Here is a 24812-nt window from a genome sequence, read left to right on the forward strand (position 1 = left end):
TGAATTACACACCGCTTTGTAGTTTTTCACGAACTTTACAAAATGTAACATGAAATACTGTACTACTAATATGGCTTCCGGTAGACTTTTGCAAAGTAGCTTCTTTGATGACGTGATGTTAAATAAAATATCTAAATTATGTTCATATAGTTTTGTCTCAATCCTAAAATTCCAGGTGATGCAAAGCTGTAGGTTTGAAATATGCAGCTCTGAAAGGAATGTTACTGGAAACGTATTTTTAACTGGAAGCATGATATCTCGCATGGCAATCGTTTCAAGTAATCTGTTTGCACAAGACAGGCTTTTAGTTAGTATTGCACTTCCTTGGTTACCTGATACCGTTACCCAATCAGCTGCTTCCCCTCCTGCAACAATGGGAGGCTGTGTGGACCAGTGGTTAAAGAAAAGGGCTTGTAACCAGAAGGTCCTCGGTTCAGCTCCCACCTCAGCCACTGACTCATTGTGTGACCCTGAGCAAGTCACTTCACCTCCTTGTGCTCCGTCTTTCGGGTGAGACGTAGTTGTAAGTGACTCTGCAGCTGATGCATTGTTCACACACCCTAGTCTCTGTAAGTCGCCTTGGATAAAGGCGTCTGCTAAATAAACAAATAATAATAATAATAATAATAATAATAATAATAATAATAATAATAATAATAATAATAATAATAATAATAATAATGGTGATTTGAAATGAGTGGTGTATTGTGGGAACAGAACATTATCTGGATGCACTGCGATCCTTGGAAGAAAAATTCTCTTTCTCCTGGCGAGAATGTTGAGAAATGTATTTCCCATATCCCTCAAAAGAGTCGGCAATATGTTTAAAAATATAACATTGTGATCAGGGCCCTAACCAGAGCTACATACTACCGAGGTCAAACTTAGGTTTCAAGCTATAGCTGACAGTATTATATGACTGCTTGGTATTGACTATTCAACCTCCAAATCTATGTTAGATCTATGGCACACCAACAGAGAAAATTAATCTGAGTCTCTTGTACTTTACCTGAGCATCAGAATTTATGATGCAAAAAAAAAAATAAGAGGGCACAACCTCAGTGTCCTCATAGCTAGTTACAGCCATGGCTGCGATAGGGACAACTCAGGACACAACAAATGTAATGTAAAGTCGATCTGGAATAACTCTGGTAAATATCATAAAAAGAGATCGAAAAGTTAAATGCCAAGCTCTATAAAGGCGGTCAGTTTGACAACATACAGTAAAGAAAAATAATTCGATTCTCAAGGATTCAGCTCCCACTGTAGCTGACTCAACAGCCATGACCTTCTCAAAAGGAAGATTACGATATGATTCTGAGAATGATTTCACTCCAGAGAGTTTTACTGAGCGCTTTTCTCTCTGGAGCATTGCTTTCTTTTTTGCAGTTCCTGATGGATTAAAATTGCTTCACAAAAACATTAGCTTTTCTTTTTAAAGATCTAAGTCTACTACTTATGTCCTGCAGTGTAGAACATACTGTATGGTGTTCATCAAACAGTATCTCACCTCCATGTACAGCTCTGGCCAAAAGTTTTGCATCACCCTATAGAGTTAACTCATATGTAGTTTTCCATATGCTTAATGAAAAACTGACAAAAATGGAAAAATGTGGCAGTTCAAAATCTAACATATAGTATGGCTTCCGGTAGACTATCGTGTTGTAGTTTATTTAATTACATGGTGTTAAATCAAATATCAAAATTATATATATATATATATATATAGATATACTCTTCACTAAATGTAACTGCTTTATAGGCTTTTAAACATGGTTTGTTAATTTTTTTAGAAGTGCACATATTACTTCGATAAACCACCTTTTAGAGTGTTTGACTGGAGTTCTTCATTGGAACCTGTTAATTATACAACATGTTTCACCACTTTCAGTGCAGGAGTGGTTTCTGAGCAGCTGCGCTGTGACTGAGTGGGGCAGAGATATCCAAAGTCAATAGGACAGCGACAGGTTTGATTGATGTTTTATTTGCTGGGCTTGTCCTTAGCTTGGAAATTCTCCCAGCTGCATTTGGTCAGCTGCTGGCAAAGAATGAATTGAAAATGATTGAATTACACAGCAAAGTGTAATAAAGCATAGCGATAGCATGGTAAATCATAGCTAAGCATTGTAAAGCAAGTATGGTATAGTCTGCAAACGTTGGCTTTTTATTTTGTTTATACATTTAATAAAAATAAAAGGAAAGAGATTGTACTTCAAATTAAATAGCATGGTAAAGCACATTTAAATACTTGGCAAACTATGGTTAATGCAACAGTGTAAATGTACTGCTGTAAACTTTTCCAAGGGACCCAGAACCCCACGCACTGTATGCTTGACTATTATTATTTATGTATTAGCAGACACCCTTATCCAGGGCGACTTACAGTTGTTACAAAATATCTCATCACAAAATATCACATTACAGATAAGAGCAGTTATAAAATACAATAAAGTCAGTAGTAAATAAGAGAAAAAACAAATAAGAGAATATAAATACAGTAAATAATGTTTGAGAGCGATTTCAACTAACAGCAGTTAAACTTATAGTAAAGAAATTTGAGTAAATTCCATCAAGAGCAAGTAGTAAGTAAAATAAATGGATAAGAACAATTTCAAATAAGAAGAGGAATTACAAAAAAAGTGAATATGGTTACCTTTAGGAGTAAAATCAAGTACAAGATATGGAAAATAGAATTATAATTGAGAGCAGTACTACAGAATATACAATCCAAAAAATTCTATGCAAAACTATACAACACCCACAAAAGCATACACGAACCCGACATCCGTTTTTGTGTGACAGAAATATAAAAATATTCTCGGGGCGTTGAATTCCAAACTGCTGACCGAGGAAAGATGGCATGAGAGAGAGAGATGGAGAGAGAGACAGAATATTTACATGCAGGCTTTAATTAGTCAGTAGCCTCCGATGTTAAGATGTCGCCTGGAATTAGGATCCGAGCTTGGCAGGGGCCTGTAGGGATGGCCAGACAAAGTCACATTCAAGCTCGCAACAGATAATAGCCAGTTAGCGTTCCGCTTTAGGCAGGGAGGTTCGGGGGGGGGGGGGGGGGGGGTGCAGGCCCTCTAAGGGGGTGTTAGCAGCTCAGTCTAGTGTCCCAACGGAGCAGAAGAAATCCGACTCTTGTCTTGATTAGCCGTGGCACAAAAACGTGGCATGCCTGGGAAAAGGGTGACGGTTTCATAACAGCCCCCTCCCCCCTCTACCCTCTCTACCCTCTCTACCCCTGTCGACCCAGGCTAACATCATATAAGACTGACACTAACGCATTGGGATGCTACCGTGTTCTTTACAGAAAAGCCCTGGGGCTTAAGCAGCAGCAATAACCGTCTTTAACTCTTTGGAGAACCAGTGCTGCTTGTATTCAGGAGGGACTGTGATCGTATTCACTTCAAATGCATTGTGCAAAAGAATGCATTTTATTAAGGCAGAAATAAATAGGATCCATTTCACTACATAGAATTTGTTTTTCGTATGTGACATTTCGAAATCTGACATGAAATACTGTACTACTATTATGGCTGCCTGTAGACTCCTTTGCGATATCATTTAGCAGTTTCTTTGATTACACGCTGTTAAATAAAAGATCTAAATTATGTTCATACAGGTTTTTTTTTTAATTATGTCTCAATCCTAAAATTCTGGTGATTGCTAAACTTTTGGCCAGAGCTGCAGTTCTAAATTCATATTCTGTTTTTACAGTAGCGATGTAGGTTTAACATATTCTTATTGGTATATTTCCGAAAGATTTCCAAAGCGTGTTTTTGACGTTGTGCCGGGTGAAAGCCTGCTGTTGCTCAGGTGTAATGTGTGTGAGGAAGATTGGGTTGGTAGGGAAGGGGTTAAATCCCCCCCTGCCAGAAAACATGTGGGGACGTGGCTGGAGCAGTACATTCAATAAATGATGATTCATTAGGCTCCAGTCATAGGTTTTAATATAACTGTTTGTTTTGGCCATTGTGCCTTTTGTTTTGTTGATGTGTTTTTGATCGTTTACTGCACTGTTATTAAAGTGCCCAATGGCGGTTAAACTGCAGTTATCTTGTCTCTAAGTCTTCCTGCCGGTAACGCTAACCTATCACAGTTGTCATTAACATCTTTCTTTAAAAAAGCCTCCCTCTTCATGTCAATAGATGTCTGACAGTGTCATCTTCATAGACAGTTGTTTCGGGTCCTCCCTCTGTACTTTGTAGTCGTCTGTCACGGGCCTGTCTTTATATTGTTATGTGTTATTTTGATTCTGTTTCCCAGAAAGGAAATTGCAGGTTTGGGTTTGTGTGGGAGTGTCTTGAGATCAGTCCTGCTTATTAAAATCAACTCTCCTTGTTTCTAGGATTGTAATTATGTAGGTTTTGAAAATGTGATTTCGGCAGATCAATATTTAACTATTAACGCCAGTCTGTCCTCAGCATAACACCTATCTTTATCCACACTTTTTAAATTGTATTCTAGTTTTTTGTATTTTTTTTTAATCTAAGCCCTTTAGATTCAGTTATTTGTATAGTCTCCTTACGTTTTTGGATCTTTAAGACTTCTTAAGGCTAGAAATTGAAAGATAAAATACAATATTAAAAGCCACGACTGTCATAAAGATAATGAAATGCACTGTAATATTTCTCTCTCTCTCTCTCTCTCTCTCTCTCTCTCTCTCTCTCTCTCTCTCTCTCTCTCTCTCTCTCTCTCTCTCTCTCTAAATAATAAAAATACTACAAAGCTGCAAGATAATAAGACATTTTATGACAGGAATAACATAGGCAGCCCATCAGAGCTTACAATGTTCCTATAAACTAATGTGTCTAGCAGTTAGAAACATCACAAGGTATTATCGCTAATTTATTCCACGCATTAATATTAAGTAATGGTAGCTAAGTGTTACTAATTTTCTGGGATTTCAAACAAAAAATACAATTCTATTATTTTCTTTTTACTATAAAACTAAATAAAGAAGCCAGCTGTGTAATTAACTTTCTTACATTTCAACAAAATACGTACCAACAGAAGCGTTTTTTTTTTCTTTAAACAATTCACTGCTGCAAGTCGTTCTTTTGAACCTTGAGAAAGTCCATCACAGTCTTTTGTTTCAGTGAGGCAAAATATGTTTGCTGTTAGCTTTGAGTAACTGCCCCAGGAGAACTCATTTTACAGAATCGGCACCCTTCTGCTGTTCATACTAAGAAATGCATCTTCACATCTGTTGCGTGCCGTCTTAACTTCTGCTCCACTGGGTTTTAGACTGATGCATGCGTCTATGTGTGTTTGTGTGCGTGCGTGCCTGCGTGTTTGTGTGTGTACTGTATTTCAGAGATAAAACTCGTCAGGGAGCCGCGGATAATTTGTTGACCTTTTGGGAAACTTATGTGTGCACGAGATATTGAATACTGAATCGGACACCAATGATTAATTAGAGTAGTGAGGGAAAAAGGCAAAAGTATTCAAATTAATTCAAAACTCGACATTCTGATCGCTCTCTGCTCCTTCTCCGTAAACTACGGCGTTTCCATATCCCGTTCTGGAAATAAATAGTAGATAGCGTTCAGCTTTTTTATAAAAAGATTTGGGTCGCTCTTAAAAGAGCCTTTGGTGGTTTTATGGATATTTTGTTGCCGCTATCCCTTTTCAGTCCGTTCTTCTCTGGTCGGTCTGCCTGCCTGCTGCTATTGGTTCCACCCCTGCGCAGCTGTGTGTGATCTGACGCTGAATATTTATAAATGCATTTCAACAATTCCTGCCGTACCTTTTCTCTCGATGGTATCATCTCTTCTGCTGTGCTCTGCATTGTTTGAAATAGTTTCATAACAGGTAGTTCTCCACGTTGTCCAGCCATAAACTAAAAAGTCAGTTTGATAAGTACAGGTGTTCCATAATGCAAATAAAGTCTTTCTGGCCACTGTGAAGTGATAGCACAAATCTGGTATGGATACCTCACTACCCCAGATAACACCTGACACTGTTGCAGGTGTGAGGGTCTAAATGATTTAAAGACAGACTCCTTTGTGCTGTGTCATGATGAAAATGGTCAGTAATATTCAACTTTAAAATGTAATGAACAAACCAAGAATTACAAGAAGTATAGCCAATCAAATAATACTAAAAAACCCTGCACTTTCAATGGCAATGTTCAATTCAACATCTATAAATTCTTTTTAATGAAAGCTTTTTTTTTTTTTTTTAAAGTTATATATGGAACTATTTTTTCTTCACTCAGTTTAGGCGGAGGGATATTTAATGGGTGTGTGATATACCCAAGTATCACCACTCCCCGGGTGTCTGAAGCCACTCGGCTTTGCCTCGTGAATGCAACACACCCTGATAAACTACTGGCAGCAGTCTTTTGGGGGTTTCTTACTGGCAGTAGAATTTGTACTGGTCCCAGTAGATTTTCTATTGGTTCTAGACATTCCGAATAATATTAGGATGGACCAATTTAGTTTTCTAAATATCAAAAATATATTACACACAACATGCATAGGACACTAGCTACGCTACCAGAGGGTTGGAGATTTGGAGAGACAGCAAGCCCCAATCCTAACCATTTGTGATCTCCGCTACAAAAGGAAACAAATTGGACTAATATGAAATATGATTTTTAAAAGCTTTTGATACCCCCTAAAATAAACTATGGTCCCGCATTAAAATACAGCTATGATTTCTGCAGTGTGTTATAACATGCACAAGCAATCATTGTTGCTTAGCCAAGTGTAACCCTAGCATTGTGCTTCAGCAGTAGTAGTCTGGAGCCTGGAGGCATTTTGATTTATTGCAGTCCTTTTATGGCCTAGTACAGTTTCATATGATTATTATTATTTTTTTTTTCTTTAAGCAAAAGGTTTGCCTTGTTTGTTTGGTCCCAGGTCAGAAGACTAATGGGAAATTACTTTGGAAATGAAATGGAAGAAAACGCATAAAAAGTGAAAACCATCAGATTTCAGTCATGCCCCCCCCCCCCCTTCCCACCCCGTCCCTTAGGACTACTGGGATGTGAGTACTAAATAACAGGCTCGCTGAACTGAACATTGAAATATCAGTGAGCTAAGAAAAGGGTGCTTTTTTACGGCTCATTCACCGGTACCATAATTTAAAATCTTTTTTTAAAAAAAGAACATATGTCTGTTTGATGGGACAGCTAAGAGCCTGCCTCATTTCTAACCAGCTTATAAAAGAAACAGGACAGAAATCTGATCCATCTGACCATGGTCATCATGACTGATTCAGTGTAGGTCACTACTGTTAACTTGTAAACCCCAAACAAAACGAATAAGATGCCATTTTTTTTCTATGGAAAGCTTGGTGGTCCAGTGGTACACTGACTCACTGCGTGTGACCCTGAGCAAGTCACTGAACCTCCTTGTGCTCCGTCCTTCGGATGAGATGTAAAACAAACAAGGTCCTATTGGAAGTGACTCTGCAGCAGCAGTTGTGATGCATAGTTCACCCCCTAGTTTCTGTAAGTCACTTTGGATAAAAGCATCTGCTAAATGACTCATTAATAATAAGAATGAATTAATAATATGGTGCGTTGTTAATGACTATGCTTGCTGCTTTTTCGACAAGTATTTTTCAGCGGCTTGCAAGATACTGTAATTAATCACTGTGTATATTTTTGAGCCCACTCAGGGGCTTTGCTAATTGAAGTTATTTTCAATGTCTTCTTTGCTTCTGACCAGACCAGGGCCAGGGCAGAGAAAACCAAGGAAAATCACAGCAAATAAAACAGGTGTTATTCATACCTGACATCATTAACCAACCAGCTGCTTCCCCTATTGACTGACGTGCTCTCAGCCAATGACAAGACGCGGAAGACCTAGGAAGTGCAAGCGCAACAGATTTCTTAAAATAAAAATTCAAACTTTCTTTAACCAAAGGCAGATATTTTGAAATGGAAAGCAGTGTTTGAGACTTGTGTTGCTAAATGGACGTGGAATTAGATCTGGTCACTTGAAAAATGAGTTTGTGAGCATCTCTAGTGAGGTGTTGGCAATTTGCATTTGAGTCAGACAGGCTTCTAAGTGCAGCCTGTTTACTGTCCTGCAATACTCTTACCATCGTGACCAGTAAACCAGCACGCCTCTCAGCTTTTCTCTTGAAAATAGCCAGTGCTTGAGAGCCTTAATCCCACTGCTAATGCTCAACATGCCTCGCTTTGTACTTCATGGATCATTTGCGTCAACCGGTGATCGTGCAGTGCCTCTGTTAAAGGTATAGTCTCTAATACAGATCTGTATGCACAGCACAGTACCGCATGTGATAACGACTTTTATGGCCCTATTAAATGTTCTTAGTATGATCTGGCATAAGTGGTAAGGTTTTAAGCCACCCATGGAAATAATCAGATGACTTATTAGCCATAGAGAAATCCTAGAAATATGTGACTGAATGCATTGTTTTGGAATTCAGTTGCCTGTGTTAATGCTTCTAAGTTTATAAGACCCTTCATGGATTAGGACCATCCTATCTCCGGGAGCTACTGTATATTCCTGTTCATGCCTTGAGATCAGAAAATGCTCTTAGTTGTTAAAAAAAACCAAAAACGTCTTAAATCAACTGGAGACGCAGCTTTTTTGATGTTGTGCTCCTCGTTTGTGGAACTCCACCCCGGTTGACATTATTAGGCAGGTTGAAACATTGGATTCGTTTAAGTCTAAATTGAATACTTTTTCGAAGTGCTTTTATATAATTGGTTGTAGCTGGAGAGTGTATTGTACATGTGAGCTCTCTTCTGTTGTTTTTAACTTTCTACAGCGCTCTGGGATGCCATGGTGTGAAAGACGCTATATATAAATAAATGTGTATTGTATTGTAATACTAACTGGAGCAGCGTATTGTTGTAATGTGATGAACTGTGGCATGTAGGGCTCAGCTATTCTTGACTTTTTTCAGCTCCCCATCAACATGCATTTAACAGTAATCAATTGTATTGATCGCTTATTGATGGCAATTTTACCCTGATTGAACCGAGCAATTAATCCACATCCTTAAAGGCTGCCTGATTTAAAAAGGAGCTGTAAGGTGGAAAACATTAGAGCACAAAAGTGTGGAGAGCAGAATTATATTGTATTATATTATAATATATTGTGATTTGTTACATTATATGTATGGTTTTTGTTTTGACCGATTTAATATAATCACAGACAAAACAGGGAATAATTTGTATTATATTATTGGAGACCATGTGTTGAGCTCAGATCTTGAGACAAATAATTGAGGAGTGGATATTGGGCTTTTATTAGAGAGTCCTGCAGGACTAGATAGCATAATTGTATTCTATTACAGTATGGTATGGCATAGTATATTATGTTATACTCTGTTATATTCTGCTATACTGTATGACAGTGTTTGAGGGTGAAATGGATCATGGGCATCAGAGTACTGAAGTGGGAGTGGGTGGATGTTATAGTGGTCTGAAAATAGTGTGCATAAAAACCAAGAGTACGTTCCCCTGGCTGCCTGTTGTGAACTGACTAGTTTATTGCTTGTCTTGAAGAAGGATGGGCCCTGTTTAATGATGATTTAGTGCCTGTTTCCCATCATTACAGCGCAGTCCCACGGGCATCATCGCACAGCCCAGAGTTTGTTCCTGTTATTTACGCATCATCTGAGCATGCAGTGGCCATTTTCTAACTGTAGAAGGCAGCGGTGCTGATGCAGAATGTTACTGAAGCTTTTCTTTTTGTTGCTGTATTTAGCATTTTGCAGCTCCATAGTAGCAAAGAAGACACAAGAGGATGAAGTAATAAGTAATAATTGTGTTATTTTGTATTTTGTTTGTTCTGGAAAATATATACTAAGTATAAAGACTAAAAATGTTTAGTCTCTCCACTAACCCACAAGCTAGTTTATGAGCAGGGGTACCATGAGCTGGATGGCATGTCAAATCTTTAATGGGGGTTGATTTCTCTTGCGTGTTTCTATCCCCTGCTACACCTCCTTCTCTCTCTTTACAGGGAAAGAAGAATCGGTGGCGACCTTCAAGGGCAACGAGTTTTTCTGCTACGACTTGTCCCACAACCCCATCCAGAGCAGCACGGACGAGATCACGCTGTCGTTCCGCACGCTGCAGCGCAACGGCCTCATGCTGCACACGGGCAAGTCGGCCGACTACGTCAACCTGTCCCTGAAGAGTGGAGCGGTGTGGCTGGTCATCAACCTGGGATCCGGGGCCTTCGAAGCGCTGGTGGAACCGGTGAACGGCAAGTTCAATGACAACAACTGGCACGATGTGCGAGTGACGAGGAACCTGCGCCAGGTAACTGCGCCCTGGGCTCCCCCACTCCCCACCACCCTCCCCTCCCATCTCTTCCATACTGAAGCCGAACCGTTGCCTGCCAGACCTTGTAGTGGCTTCTTAATTGGGTGTCAATTTTGATTTAAGTTGATCTTCTACTTTACCTCCTTATTTGGAATAGCCCCTTCATCTAAACTGAGCTCCGATTAACAATTCCTTTAACAATTCTGTTAAACTGGCCTTACATTCTGGATCTAAATTGATATCCCCATCGGTAGCCATTTCAGCCCCTGATTTGCACATTATTTCCAAGGAGAATATGTTTAGACTTGGTCATAGGGTTCCTGTAATTCATTTTGCCCAGGGAAACACAATCAAATCCATTTTCTGTTCCTGCAATAATGTCCTTTATATTGGGCCTCTTGGCATGAATTTCTAATGCATTTCTCATCCAGAATAACAGTCAAGATGAGAGGTTTAGGCAAGAAAGCCATTAAGTGCATCAAGACATCTCAATCTGGTTCCATTCCCAATCATTTTATGTGTTCATGTTTATTGATGTGAGTTCCCAATTTAAATATGCAGCCCTACATAGTTAAATTAGCTCCTCTACCCTTTTAAATGGGGTCTACTGGACAGTGGAGCAGTCCAATTAAAATCGCAACACGCTCAAACTAGATGACCAAGTCTAAACTTTGATTAGCTTATTATTATCTGCCCTAATGTGTTTGCTGTTGTGAGCCATTCATCCCCCATTGAGGAACTTGATCAATTGGTCATATTGCTGCCATTAAGTGCGCCACTATAAGACAATCTGAGAATTTAACTGTGTGTGTGTGTGTCTCTATTTGTATCTCCAATGCACTGTAAGAAGGATGGTAGCTTGCACACACACACACACACACACACACACACAGACATACATACACACCACAGGTAATTTACAGGTGATGCAGCATTTAAATGCAATTTAGTGTTCTTTTTTTCTTATATACAGAAAGCATACTAGTTTTGTTTGACCATATATTTAATTGTGCTCAATATAAACTTATTCTATAGGCTTATTCTCTAGTGTATATAGCAACTTCAGGTTCCTCTGTTTTAAGTCTGATATACACTGTTGGTGGTAGACAGTGTATATGACATTAAATACTATCTCACATAAAATCAGTGTTGTCACAGAGTCTCTGCAGACAGTGTGGGAAGGAATGAAAAAGGCTAACCGAATGCTTGGCTATATAGTCAGAAGTGTACAAATCAAAGCATGTTAGATTTTGTGTAACGCATTGATGAGACCACACTCTGAATGTTCAGTTTTTGTTACCAAATTACTAGAAGGTCATTGCTGCCTTGGAGAGAGTCCAACGAAGAACAGCCAGATTAATTACAGGGAATGAATGATCTACGAAGAAGAGAATTACTTTAGCCTTGAACAAAGAAAACTTAGGGAGAGCTTGATTGAAGTCTTTCAAATCTTAGGAGACGACAAACCGTAAAACCAATACTTTAAGCACAGAAATCGCAACCTAAATGGAAATGAAGTGGAGATTTAGGACACAGGGCAAACACTTCTCTACACATGGTATTCATGTGGTTGAAACAATGGGATCCTTTAAGAGATTTGAGATGAATCAGGTACTAGGAACTGGATGGGCAACGATGAGTCCTGCCCTAAATGTTATGTTCTTTGGGTTGGGGGTGAATGCTTTCTTGTGTTGAAATGCTGCACCATCTGTGATGTAAATCATCCCAAGGTGATGTGTGTTCTGGTGATGAAATGCTCTAATAACCCTAACCTTTTTCTTCCTTCTCAAATGGCAGGTTCCGTTCTTATGTGAAAGGTTACTGTAACCTTTTACTGCTTCAGAAACAGGCATGTTCTCATTTGGGAACAACTTTTTTTTTATTGGTCATACAATGTGAAATCTCTGGTTAGCTCGCAAAATGACTTCACCGTGACCCTGAGTAGTTTAATTGCTCAATGCATGCTTTTCAGATCTATTTATCATTGTGGGACTGAATTAAGTCTGCTTTCTGTGTGCTTTAATGAAGCAAATTAATAACCCTTATCAGCTAAGAAACTGCATTTAATGGCTAGCAGAGGTTGATCTTATGTAGAGATATTTTTTATGTGCACTGAAAGCATAGCCTTATGGAATTAGGTAGAGGGAAAGAGCGCCTTTTTGTGGACAGTATAGGTACTGCATCTTTGCAGCAGGGATCAAAGCAAGCTATAGTAATTGTTATGCACACTTTATTATTATTATTATTATTATTATTATTATTATTATTATTATTATTATACACAGACTGGACCTCCCTCTCTCCTGGTCAATGAGGGGACACACAGTTGAATAAATCAAATATCAGGTTTTTACAACTAAAATAGACCAAAAACATCAAGAGTCATTTTGATCACAATAAATTAGGTATGTGTTTTGAATGGTGAATTTCAAATCCATTTTGAATAATAATGAATAATACAAAACCTTAAACAATGTTCCTTTTGAATTTAACAGCAGATTGAATTTCAAATCTCTTCAGTATCAGAGAATGTCAGTAACTTTGGTTTTTGGTTTAAAAAAAATAGGCCTTTAAGTACTTGTGCCAGCTTCAATTGTATTAGCATGGACATATTTGGATTTTTGAACACTATAATAAAACATTTTAGAGATCATTTCTGCCACTTTAATGATCCCTATTAAAGAAAGAAAATTGCTTCTTGGACCAAGTGTGTCAGTTAAAAGTTCTTAATTAGTAGTCTTTTCTTGTAACAGCCTCACTCTCATCCAACTCAACTGCTACAATTACCTCTTTCCAGCAGAAAGCTAAGCTGAAGTGCACAAACGCAGCCGAATCAATATTCTCCCTCCTGTCGCTGCTCTGTCTTCCTGTAATTAGTTGCCTAGCAACCAGACTAATCTTCTCAGCGCGGCCCGATGATGGGGTGTCGTTAACTCATTCATCACCGTCGCACAGCAATGAGCCTGAAGCAGCTTGAGTATCCTTACCGAGTACAGCAGTGTGCACATGTATTAGAACACCCCTTTGCTTCTGTGGTTTTGATTTGTTGTGCATATGAAATCAAGCCACTGGGACTGAAAATGGTAAATGGTAAAAATAGCGATTGTCTCATTTTATTGATGACTTGAATAGGCCGCGCATGCAGTTCATTAAAAATAGTAAGAGAAAAGAAACACACATGATAAAATGCAGGAGACTGTTTAGAAGTTGTTTAAGATGCCTAATCAATGTATATTTTCACACATGAGAGCCTGTTGTTTCTATATCACCGATTACTGAGCGGAAATTGAAATTCTCACACCCAGAGGTTTTCATGCAGGCAGGTATATAAAGGATATCAATGACAAATCTTGAGGTGTTCTAATACATTTGCACATGAGTGTAATTCTCTGAACTCAGCTGTTTCATTTAAGGTTTCTTTTCCAAGCTTTTTACTAGTAAGTATAAGTATTCCATGGACGATCATGGCGTATCCTTATATATTAAATCATTACCTTAGGGATCCCTGAAAGTCTTCCCTGGTAAAGGCATGACTGCTTAGTGTGCAGGGAGAGTCATACAGTCAGGGGAGCGCAGGTTCCTGGCTGTGTGAAGTCGCTGATCTTCGCTGGGGATTCCACAGGGAGCACTGGCTGTGGCGATAGGTTAAGGATGTAAAATTATCAGGCACTGTTACAGCAGACCCAACTGGTCAGACGCCTGGTGAGCTCAGTCAAGACACCTGCTGGGCTTTTCCTCCAGGGAGCGGTAGCTCACACCTGCTTTGGAGCTCCTGGGTGTAAAGAGGTGATTGGCTTGGGGATCGGAGGACGCCCACTGACCTTCAGTTCTCCTGAGCTGTTGTGGGGATTACTGCGGTGAGGGAACACAATTAGAAACACATTTCAGAACCATTGTAATGGACAGCTCCCCCACTGTCTATTCCTCCGTGTAGGTGAGGCCAGAATATTATTATTATTATTATTTTGCTCAACATGTCAATTTGCATTCTGCCAGCATCACTTCAGCTCGAAGCGAGACAGGATTTTTTTTTTTTATTCTCACCTCAGGAGGGCCTTTTTCTCCGATTTCTCATAAACATGCGAATTGAGTTAAATGCATTCTGGAAGAAAAAAAAAAAAGATATTGCATCCTTATCACATTTAAACAGGGTTTTTATGGTTGGGATGCAAAACAAACAAGTAAATAAAAATAAAAGCCAGTATGACAAGACAGTAATATGACATTGATATGAATGGTACCGAACAGTCTTTATGTAGGTCTTCTTTGACATATTTAGAAGGTGCTGTCCACTAGCATGGTTCTGAAACTAATCTGTAGGTGTATTGCATTTAGCGATGAAGTCAATACCTATATCACTGCTTGAGGGACAATGTCAGTAGAATTAAAACACGGTTACAGTGCTGAAACTGGCAACACATATACAGCTATGGTCACAGGTTTTGCATCGTTGAATGAAACCTGCTGAATAATGTTACGTTAACATATTGAATTATATATATGTTCCATATACATAACGAAAAACTGACAAATTTGAGAAATGTGAAACCAAACATTCAAAACATCAAACAATTATGTCTCAATCCTAAAATTCTATGTGATGCTATATATATATATATATATATATATATATATATATATATATATATATATATATATATATATATATATATATATATTCAAATGTAAAAATCCATTCTTTTTATGACATGTGACAACATTACCTGGGTCTCCAGAGGAATTATGTATAGAAAATCATTGAAGGGCGATGCTATGTTACCCATTTCTAAAATCTTTATTTTGTGCAGCTTCAAAAAATGTATGCTTAAGCCAGGGTATCTTATTCTCTGGTGGTGTACTGGGCACATGAAATTGGGAAGGGTCATGGGCTGCATAATATGAAGCGGAAAAATCAAAGTGGCCTGGTGTGAGTCACGACCAGGTAATACCCTCACCAATGAAAGGATTTACACATAGGCACAGGCACATCCAGCAGCTTAAAAGTTTCTAGAACCTTACATCAAATATTAGGATTTTAGGGTCGACATGTGATGTAGGTATAATACATTTTATGATAGCTGTATTTTGTGGTCACATAACCAAAAAAAATAAAAAAAAAAACACAAAAACTACCAATGAAAACAAAACTGACAAAAAAAATAGTATATGAAAGGGAACACGTGCTAATTTTGATGTAAAACAGCCGACTCCCAAAATCACAAAATTCCTGTAATACAGAGGGTCACAAGGGCCTCAGCAGAGAAGGGGTTAATACAGCAGCCGCTAGCTTCAGTACAAACTGGGTAACACAATTAGAAAGAAGGTTCGCGGCCCACTGGGGTAATATTAGATATTCTTCCAGTGTAGCTCTGCAGCACTTCTGTGTTTGTCAAGCGCTGTTTCCCTGTAATTGGGGTGACATTTATATTTTTTGCCTGCCGGTATTGTGTCAGTTTAGATTTTGAAATACCTGTGTTGTGAAGGGGGAGGTATTTATTTCAATAAAGGGAAACTAAATACCTGTCTGGCTGTTCCAACTTTGTTTCCTCAGTATTTGGGATCTGTCAAAGAAATGAAAGCCTTTCTTTTTCTTTCAGATTCTCGTGCCTCTCACTTTTGTGCTTGACAGCTCAATAGGCCATCAGTCTGACTCGTCACGAAGCCTCGATTGGAGAATGCAATATTCTGTTTCAGCTTGACGTTCGGTGACGCGGGCCATTTATTGCTTCAGACATATTTAGGGGCTTAAACCCTTTGCACTGACAGAGCAAGAAAAGTGATAACAAATAACTGATATTGGATCTATTGTATGGGCTGTGATACACATTGTGGTTATAGCTCTGAAAATCCAGATTCCATATATATATATATATATATATATATATATATATATATATATATATATATATATATATATATATATATATGCCAAGCTATGATCTGTGATTTGTTTAAATAGTTCAGGGCACAGATACACCTTGAAATATATAGTGCTGTTCCTGTTTTTCAAATCTTCAGCAGACTGTTTTAAATCCTTATCCATGTCCACAATGCATCACCACATTCCACACCTGTGTGTCTCTCACTGACCAGCAGGGGGAGCAGTCCCATTTCTGTGTTATTGTTTAAGAAAGTTTACACCTTCAAAGGTCAATTAGCTAGGAGCCTAGGTACCCGATCAGTATAGCTTGTCAGGGAAATGCACACATACTGTAAGTGAACAGTTATTTTGCGTGGCAAGATTCATAGCCATGTTTAGGATTTTTATTGCGACAGTTTGGTGTTCCAAACGTCTTTAATAGGTTTTCCTTTCCAGCAGATGACCTTTGACCTGAGCTTCTTCTTGATTATCAGTCAAAAAATAAAAATATTGTGTGCTTTGTTGCCAAGATCGTGCCTCTTGTTAACGATGTGACATCATTTCCTTTTTGTGTAGGTCAATATTACCCTCTTACCCCAGTGTCTAAAGAATCCGTGATCATTATGTTTTTAAAACGATGGCAAACCCATGGTTTCAATGCAAGTTATAACACATTATTTTTTTTTAATGAACAATGCACTTGCAGAGTTAGTGTGTGTGTTTTAGCACCTGTATTGTTTTAGAAATGACAATACTGTTATTGCAAAAAACAAAAAAAGTGTGCAGAATTTGCTTAGAAATCAACATCTTTTTTGGGGGAAAGTTACAGGTTGTGAAAACGCACACTAACTTTTATTCTGTGTGTCTGTGTGTGCGCCTTTTTCCTATATGTCAGCCAGTTTGCAACTTGTGGGAAGTATAATTCAGAGACTATTTAAAGATGTGTTGTCTGCCCCTGTGAAAATGCTTTATCCCGCAAACATTAAACAGTTATGCTTCTCTAGAAGTTTAGCGATTTATTTGCACGCCTAAAAAATAAACACTGAAGAATTAAAGCCCAAGATTTAACCAGGAGGATGGCAGAATCTTTTCCTAATGCGGTGCCTATCACCAAGCTTCTTTCCTGTGTAGTTCATTTTCTACAACCTAAAGTTGCAAACTGACCATCAGAAATAATGTATTTTTTCTATAACTGATCTAACGCCATTGTTTTTTTTTTCCCTGAAGGTCTATGATTACATGGTTCAACTTGAAAACCGCGCTGTCCTTGATTTCCAAATGCTTCAAAAGATTACCAACATTTTACTTGCTAAAAAGTTGGCTTTTATTGTTCGTATTTTAATTTTAATTGACATTAAAGCATTTGGCAATTTTATTTTCTTGCACTTGCGATATTTGAAAAAGTTATTTTGCTCGTTATTTAAATTTAATTTTATATTGAAACATATGATGTATATGAAGAAGTGCTGCATTATGGCCAAATTTTCATTCCCTTTAATGCTTTTCCCCCCCAAAAACTGGTTAAAATCACCTCCCCTTTAAAGTTAATTGTATTTCAATCATTTTTGCATAGGACTTTTTCAGTTGTGTTTGAATTGAACTTACCAGCTGAATTTTTTCAAATGAGTCACTGATTACAACTGACTACTAACTAGGCATTTTGAAAATGTAATTTTGAAAGAAGGAAAGAGCAGTCATGTGGTTTCAATGCATATCGATCACGCAATATTGAGATTGTGTAGATAGGGTGTAATACACTATTTACACTTTCTATATAATGTGCAATCATTAATTATAAAAATCTAAATGAATGGCAATCACGCAATTTCAGCATGCATTGATCATGCATTATTTCAGTAGTGTGGATGGGGTATGTCTTTACTTTAGGTAGTCAAAGACCAGGCCAATCAGGGTCTTTTGAAAGTTTGAAAACTGCAATTGCATGGTAGTATAGACACTGTCCAAATACAGGTTGTAATGCAGAAATGCTAATCATGTTATCTGACAGTTCCAGTAAGTGATTATTCTTCATCTGAGATGGTAAAAGTCATTTGTAGGCAGTTATCAAGGCCCTTAAAGGAGTGCTGACCAAACTTTTTAGATCCATTCTCTATTCCAGGGCTACTCAACCCTGGTCCTGGAGGGCTGGTGTCCCTCCTGGTTTTTGTTCCAACTGTACCCTAAATTACTGCACCAATTAAGTGCTTATCAGAAGCTTAATTGGTCTATTCTGTGATTAGGACCAGAAGCATTATCAGAGATCCAGCATCTGATTGTGTTGAAAATGTAGTTTCTTGTGATGCTTTAATTCAGGGCATGCAACACAGTCAGATTTTAAAGTTGCCATGGCTTCCTGGTACTTCCTGTGCTGTTTGACAATTGTGGCAATCAGTGACCTAGAGAACAGGAAGTTATAAGGTACTGTATATATAAAATATTAAAAAGGATGCAGACTGGTTTTAAAGTCTTGGTTAGGGAATTTGAAATATTGATGACAGTAATAATGATATTGTAAAAAAAAAAAAAAAAAGGTTCAAAGGCAACCAATAACACTTTAAAGGGGAGGTGGTTTTATTTGGTGGTCGCTGAATCCGTGGGGCAAACCAGAATTTGATTTCCGACAAATCATACCATGTAAACATAGAACACATTTTTTTCCAGGTTTTTTTTTTTTTTTAATGACTTAAAATATTCACTTTGAATTTTTAGTGCTGTAGCAAATTGTTTTGTTTAGTTTTTTTCAAAAACGAAGCATTCCATATACAAACATTTCAACTGACAAATGATGATAACATTCCTGTTTTTTTCTTTATTTTATATCAAAGAAACAATTTTTATAAAAATATTTGTTGGTTAAAAGCTGTCACGACTTTTAATTGGCTCACGAATGTAAAACAAATGATTGGCCAAATTCTCAAGCCCCTAACTACCCAAATCCCGCCCACTATGAGAACTAGCCAATCAGAACAAACACTGCTGTGTTACTTTACCTTCATCCCTCCTCCTATGCCAATTAAGCCCCGCCCCAAACCCCACCCCTTTCTGCGCTCCCCTCCCTCCCCTGTATGTTGAAATATTGATTTCCTAACTTCTGTGTCTTTTTTTTACTAACAAAATGCTTCAGGATTTTTTTTTTCTTTTTTTTTCTTTTTACTTTTAAAACAACTAACATCGTGTCATTCACGGAATGAGTCATCTGTTGTTTTGACTTATTAACTTATTAACTTACTAACAAAATAACAGTTTGTTGATTTCTTTCGTTACTTTGAATTTGATTTGGGACAACAAAAGAACTCAATGAAAAGCAAAAAAAAAAAAAGAAAGCTAAAATGAGTGATTTGGAGCCTTTTCGAAGTGATTTCTTCAGTTGTAGTTTGATAGTCCATTGCTGAGTTCAAGGTTTGTCATTCTTTCGTTTTTCTCCCTTCCCTGGTTTCCTGAAGCACGCAGGCATTGGACACGCTATGGTAAACAAACTGCATTATATGGTAGATATCATTCTAATTGTCTTCTACTTTGGTTTGCCCCGGGCTTTTGTTAACTATTTCTCTTAATTTGATTGCGTTTTTTTTTTTTTTTCCAGAAACAAAATTTCCATCCATTTCATTTTTAATTTAATTTTATTTTAAACTTTTTATTTTATTTAATTTTTATTTACTTATTTAGATGAAGAAACTCCCCAAAGGAGTTAAAACCTATAGATTTTTTTTTTCGTAATTTCTTTTCTTCAGATTTTTTTTATATTTTTCGTAAAAACAATTTTCCAAATTCCAAAGACATATATTTTTTCTATTTGATAAAAATAGAAAAAAAACTAAATATATTTGTTTATTTAATTTTGTATATATATATATATATATATATATATATATATATATATATATATATATATATATATATATATTTGTGGTTGTCTTTTTGAGCTGGGAGAACCAGTGGCAGGCAGTCTGGGTGGCTTGAATTCACCTCTGTGAAGTTTTCAAGCATTTATTTATTTTAAAATCTGGAATCGCCAGTTGTATTTTACCCCATTTTCTCCCCAATTTGAAATGCCCAATTCGTAAGCCTGGCTCACCGCTGCAACCCGGGAGAGACGAAGACGAACACACGCGTCCTCCGAAACGTGTGCCGTCACCCGTCCGCTTCTTTTCATTCTGCAGGCCCGCCCCGCTCTGGACCGCTAGCAGGCAGGCCCACAGGTGTCTGGCCAGACCACAGGGGTCGCTGGTGTGTGGTGAGCTGAGGACACCCTGGCCGACCTAAGCCCTCCCCATCCCGGGCGGCGTTCGACCAGTTGTGCACCACCCCCTGGGAACTCCCGTCCACGGCCAGCACTGGAATAGCGTGGACTCAAACCGGCGACCTCCAGACTGTGGGGTGCATTCTGCACTCAATGCAGGAGCCCCTTCCCCAACCATTTATCATAAAGTATGAACCAGGCGTAGTACAAATACTAGAAAAGTGACAGTCGACCTGAGAAACTGGTCATCGACTGACTAAACGCACATCACATGATCGTGAAATGCAATTTGGCGTACCTTTGTAATCGCATTGTAAAGATCAAAGGTATTTTTTCCCCTTGATTTTTAAGGTTATTGCTGTAAAAAAAGCCTCAAACAGCAACCCTTATTACCCGTATGAATACACATTATACATTATTGTCATTTGTTAGGAGAGCTTGTTTCTAAAAAAACTTACAACACAGTCATAAACTTCCCCAGTTGCTAGAGATTTCGTGTCCATATATAAATGTCATCCATATCTATAAAACATTCCATAGTGTTGGATTAAGAAATACTAAAAGAAACGGAAATTCAATGACAAACGTTTTGACTAGAAGTCTTTTTCGATGCCAGTCGAAACGTTTGTCATTGAATTTGAGTTTCTTCTTCTCTAAACATTATGTCATCCCTGCGTCAGAGTGATTTCAAATAACAATAGGACGTGTAGTTTTTGTACAACGACTGTCGCTGGTCTGCGGGTTTTAATGTCAGTTGATGAGAAATGCAGGTCACTTGGCTGGTCTGTCATTTCTTCGTAGTTTCGGTCGCCCCCAAGTCCTTCCGCAAACTGCCTGCCTCTGGCCCTCTCTCTCCAGCCACAGTTGACGCCACTCTCCCCTCTTTCCATCTCTGCATGGCATGACGGGACTTATTTGGGAATTTGGGAATGTCTCTTGACTGTGTCCGGTCTCCTGTCTCCATCACACTAACACTCTCTGAATCAGACACTCTGGACTCTTGACATTGCATGGTTTATTTTTTTATGTTTTATTCTTTTATTTGGTTTCTTCTTTTTGGTTTTGGATCTCTTCAAAACAAATCTCTCTACTACTTCTTACTAAAACAAATAACAGCAACAACAGCAGCAACAACAAAAAAAGGTTTTCGTTTTTTGAGAGAGATGGGGAGCGTCTTTTTCTTTATTTGTAATTAACTGGGGGAGGTTTTCTCTGCCTTGTGTTTACAGCTGAGGGACTGGGAGGGAAGCAGCGTGGCCTAGTCTAGTGGTTAGAGCTGAGAGACTGGGAGGGAGGGAAGCAGTGGCATAGTCTAGTGGTTAGAGCTGAGAGACTGGGAGGGAGGGAAGCAGTGGCATAGTCTAGTGGTTAGAGCTGAGGGACTGGGAGGGAGGGAAGCACTGTGGTCAAGCTTAGTGGATAGAGCTGAGGAGGGACTGGGAGGGAGGGAGGCAGTGTGGCTCTAGTGGTTAGAGCTGAGGAGGGACTGGGAGGGAGGGAGGCAGTGTGGCTGTAGTGGTTAGAGCTGAGGAGGGACTTGGAGGGAGGGAAGCAGGGTGGTCTAGTGGTTAGAGCTGAGGAAGGACTGGGAGGGAGGGAAGCAGTGTGATTTACTGTACAAACTGCATGTAGTTAAGCTTGAAGTTTCATGATTTTTTTTTCCCAGAGCAAAATGCAGATAGCCACTAGCTCCCATACTTCAGTTTTGACGTAGCAGAGCACAGCATTGATGCTCACTTCAACAGCTTACTGTGGAGAGAGAGAGAGAACAGGGAAACTTTCTGCTTTGGACGTTTATCCCTGTATTCTATTACATTACATGCAATCTCTCTGCTAATCATGTTCATTAGGATTCCAAATTCTGTCATCCTGCAGTAACACAACCCAGTACAGTTTGGATAAACGTCACAAAGGCTCCTATCGACAGCACAGCGAGAGCAGCCTCCATTAAAAACTTTAACTCTATGCGCTCTGAGAATCTCGATGCACCCTGTGGTTATTGCTTGTGTATAGTATAGTATGGTATATGATGGAATAGTACAGGACAGAACAGATCAGAATAGAATAGAATTACTGTATATAACCCATACAGAAAATGGTTATAGACGCTTACAACGTTTTGGCATTGATATTCTGAGTGCTAGACCAAAGTTCTACACATACGGCTGGTTTCACCCGATCTTGGATTACTTCCCCCAGAAGTCTGTTAATCCATTGTTGCTACTAAGACGTTCTAATGGTTGAGCTAGTGTAGTACAGCTGTCAAGAGAGATGGGAGCAATATTATCCGAGCTGTATACTAAATTCGGGCGGGTTCTCAGATTTGGAGAGGCAGGTTTTTTGTTGACTGAGCGCTCCTCCTGTCTATCAGAAATGAAAGCGTTTTTTCTTTCTTTCTTCATATTCGTTTGCATGCCGTTGGCCAGCATTTCTAACACCTGCTGTGGACTCCAGGGGCAGTTTCCCCTCTCCTTTGTGCGTGTGTGAGTGTGTGAATCCGTTGTGTCCTTAGTTTATGTTTTATTTGTCCTTTTTTGTTGAGTTACGTTTTACGCCCTTTTGAGTTCCATTACGTCATCGACATGCATGGCTAGTGTCCACTTTAGCCCAAAAAAAAGTGTAATCCTTTTTCTGTTTACCAAACAAAAACAATCTGAAAAAAATGATATAGATTGATCTTTAACTCTTATTACTATTACTAAATTTACTAAAACTAGCTGTTACTAATATTACTGTTTGAACCAACCCTTGTTGTAACTGTACTAACAACCATTTTTGTGTCTGACTCTCCCTAACTTTACTTACAAAGTACTAACAGATTTCGTCTACTTCCTCACCCAAATCCCTAACACTAATACTTTCAATAAACAAAACCAGCCCCCCCCCCTTCAAGAAAAACTAAAGCTCCCTCCTTCCCCAACCCCCTTTCTTTCTAACAGAAAAGAATACAACTGGAAGATGAACATTAGTTCTAATGGAAGTCTCAGCCGCTTACTTCATAAAGGATTGTACCACTATTTATTGGTATAGGGGGGTGGCTAAAGTACCACCCACAGGCCCGTTCCTCTATGGTTTATTCACAGTCTGCAAACCAAATTCCAACCAACAGCCATTATTAGATTGAAATACTTGCAAGGCACTTCAACTATAATTCATACCCATGCTTAAAGTAATAAGGTATGGTTATGTATGAACGGGGAGACAGCTGTTACATTTTTGTAATCATTCTCTATAATTATTTTTGCATTGTCTGAAATACTGTTCCTTTTTTGGATAAATCTGTATAAGATTCAGAAGCTGCTCTGTTCTGGTTGGCTGACTTAGACGTACGGGCTGGATCAACCAAAGTGTCTTTATAAAAGAAAGCAACCTGTTCTACGCAAGATCATGGGATACCCAAAGTGTCAGATCAATAGATGGTGATTTCTCTGTAAAAGCTGATCTGGTTAAACTATTTAGAACTGAAGAGTAGCTCATGAACTCAAGAAAACAGCTTAACACAGATCAAAAGACAGTATTTTAGTATGACCGCTACAGAACCCCTTGCAGTGTTTATAAGAAAGTCGTCACTTTACCTTTGCCATATCCCATGCTGTCCATATCGCAGGAATATTACGTTCGCCAGGAGAAATATTTTTTCTTCTGCACATCGCAGTGCACCCAGATCATGCTCCCTCCTGCAACAATGCTGGTGATTGAAGTCAGTGGCATGGTGTAAGAACAGAAAACCAGCATTGTTGCAGGGGGGAGCATGTTCTGGATACACCGCGATCCTTAGAAGAGAAATTCACTTTCTCCTGGCGAACTGTTGAGAAATGCATTGTCCAGTTGATTAGTAGAGGCCATCCAATTCTGTGGGAAAATATGCCAATAAATGGCAAAATAATTTTAAGTGGATATCTGCGGAGTGTTCTGCAGAGCATCTTATGTGATAAATAATTATTAATAACAGCTTATAAAACAAGTAAATATAATCAAACAATTTATAAGGTAAGTACTTCCAATTTCATGTATCAAGTATTTTTTTTCAGTAAAATCCTTAGACACTGTCAAACAAAAACATCAGATCACATGAAATTTCTTATTGGGTCACATTTTCAAAACCTCAACTCCAGTCTTTAATTAACTCCTACTTTTTGAATGATCTGTTAATGTAACAAGAACCGGACAACTAAGTGATATATTTCAGGTCCCTTTAGCAGTCTGATTATAATCATTATGATGATGATGTGGCTGCAGAATATGGAAAATCTGTGGAAGGCTGAAAATTCCGCGATTTTTTTCGAGGAATTCTATTGTCCCCAGATTCGGACTGCCTCTAATCTCAAAATATAAAGCTGTGATACAGACAACGTGGGACACAGCAAAGGTAATGTGTGTCTCGCAGAGTTCTGTATCACTGTAAGCATTGTTATGGGGTAGATATAGGAAAGCAGACAATGGGG

At 38.5% G+C, this 24812-nt stretch overlaps 1 protein-coding gene across 18 annotated transcripts in view; it reads left to right on the forward strand.

The window, feature by feature from the left end:
- LOC117962483 (neurexin-2-like) overlaps positions 1–24812 on the forward strand; it is a 431235-nt gene that overhangs the window by 158995 nt on the left and 247428 nt on the right. For 14 of the 18 annotated variants that reach the window (XM_059012180.1, XM_059012175.1, XM_059012177.1 and 11 more), the window contains 2 exons: positions 9963–10264; positions 19571–19594. In XM_059012180.1, coding sequence (XP_058868163.1) covers positions 9963–10264; positions 19571–19594 — 326 coding nt within the window. The remainder of the gene's footprint in view (positions 1–9962; positions 10265–19570; positions 19595–24812) is intronic. The other 4 variants (XM_059012179.1, XM_059012174.1, XM_059012164.1 and 1 more) reach the window with 1 other exon arrangement.

This window comes from Acipenser ruthenus, chromosome 43, assembly GCF_902713425.1.
Source record: "Acipenser ruthenus chromosome 43, fAciRut3.2 maternal haplotype, whole genome shotgun sequence".
Lineage (NCBI taxonomy): Eukaryota > Metazoa > Chordata > Actinopteri > Acipenseriformes > Acipenseridae > Acipenser > Acipenser ruthenus.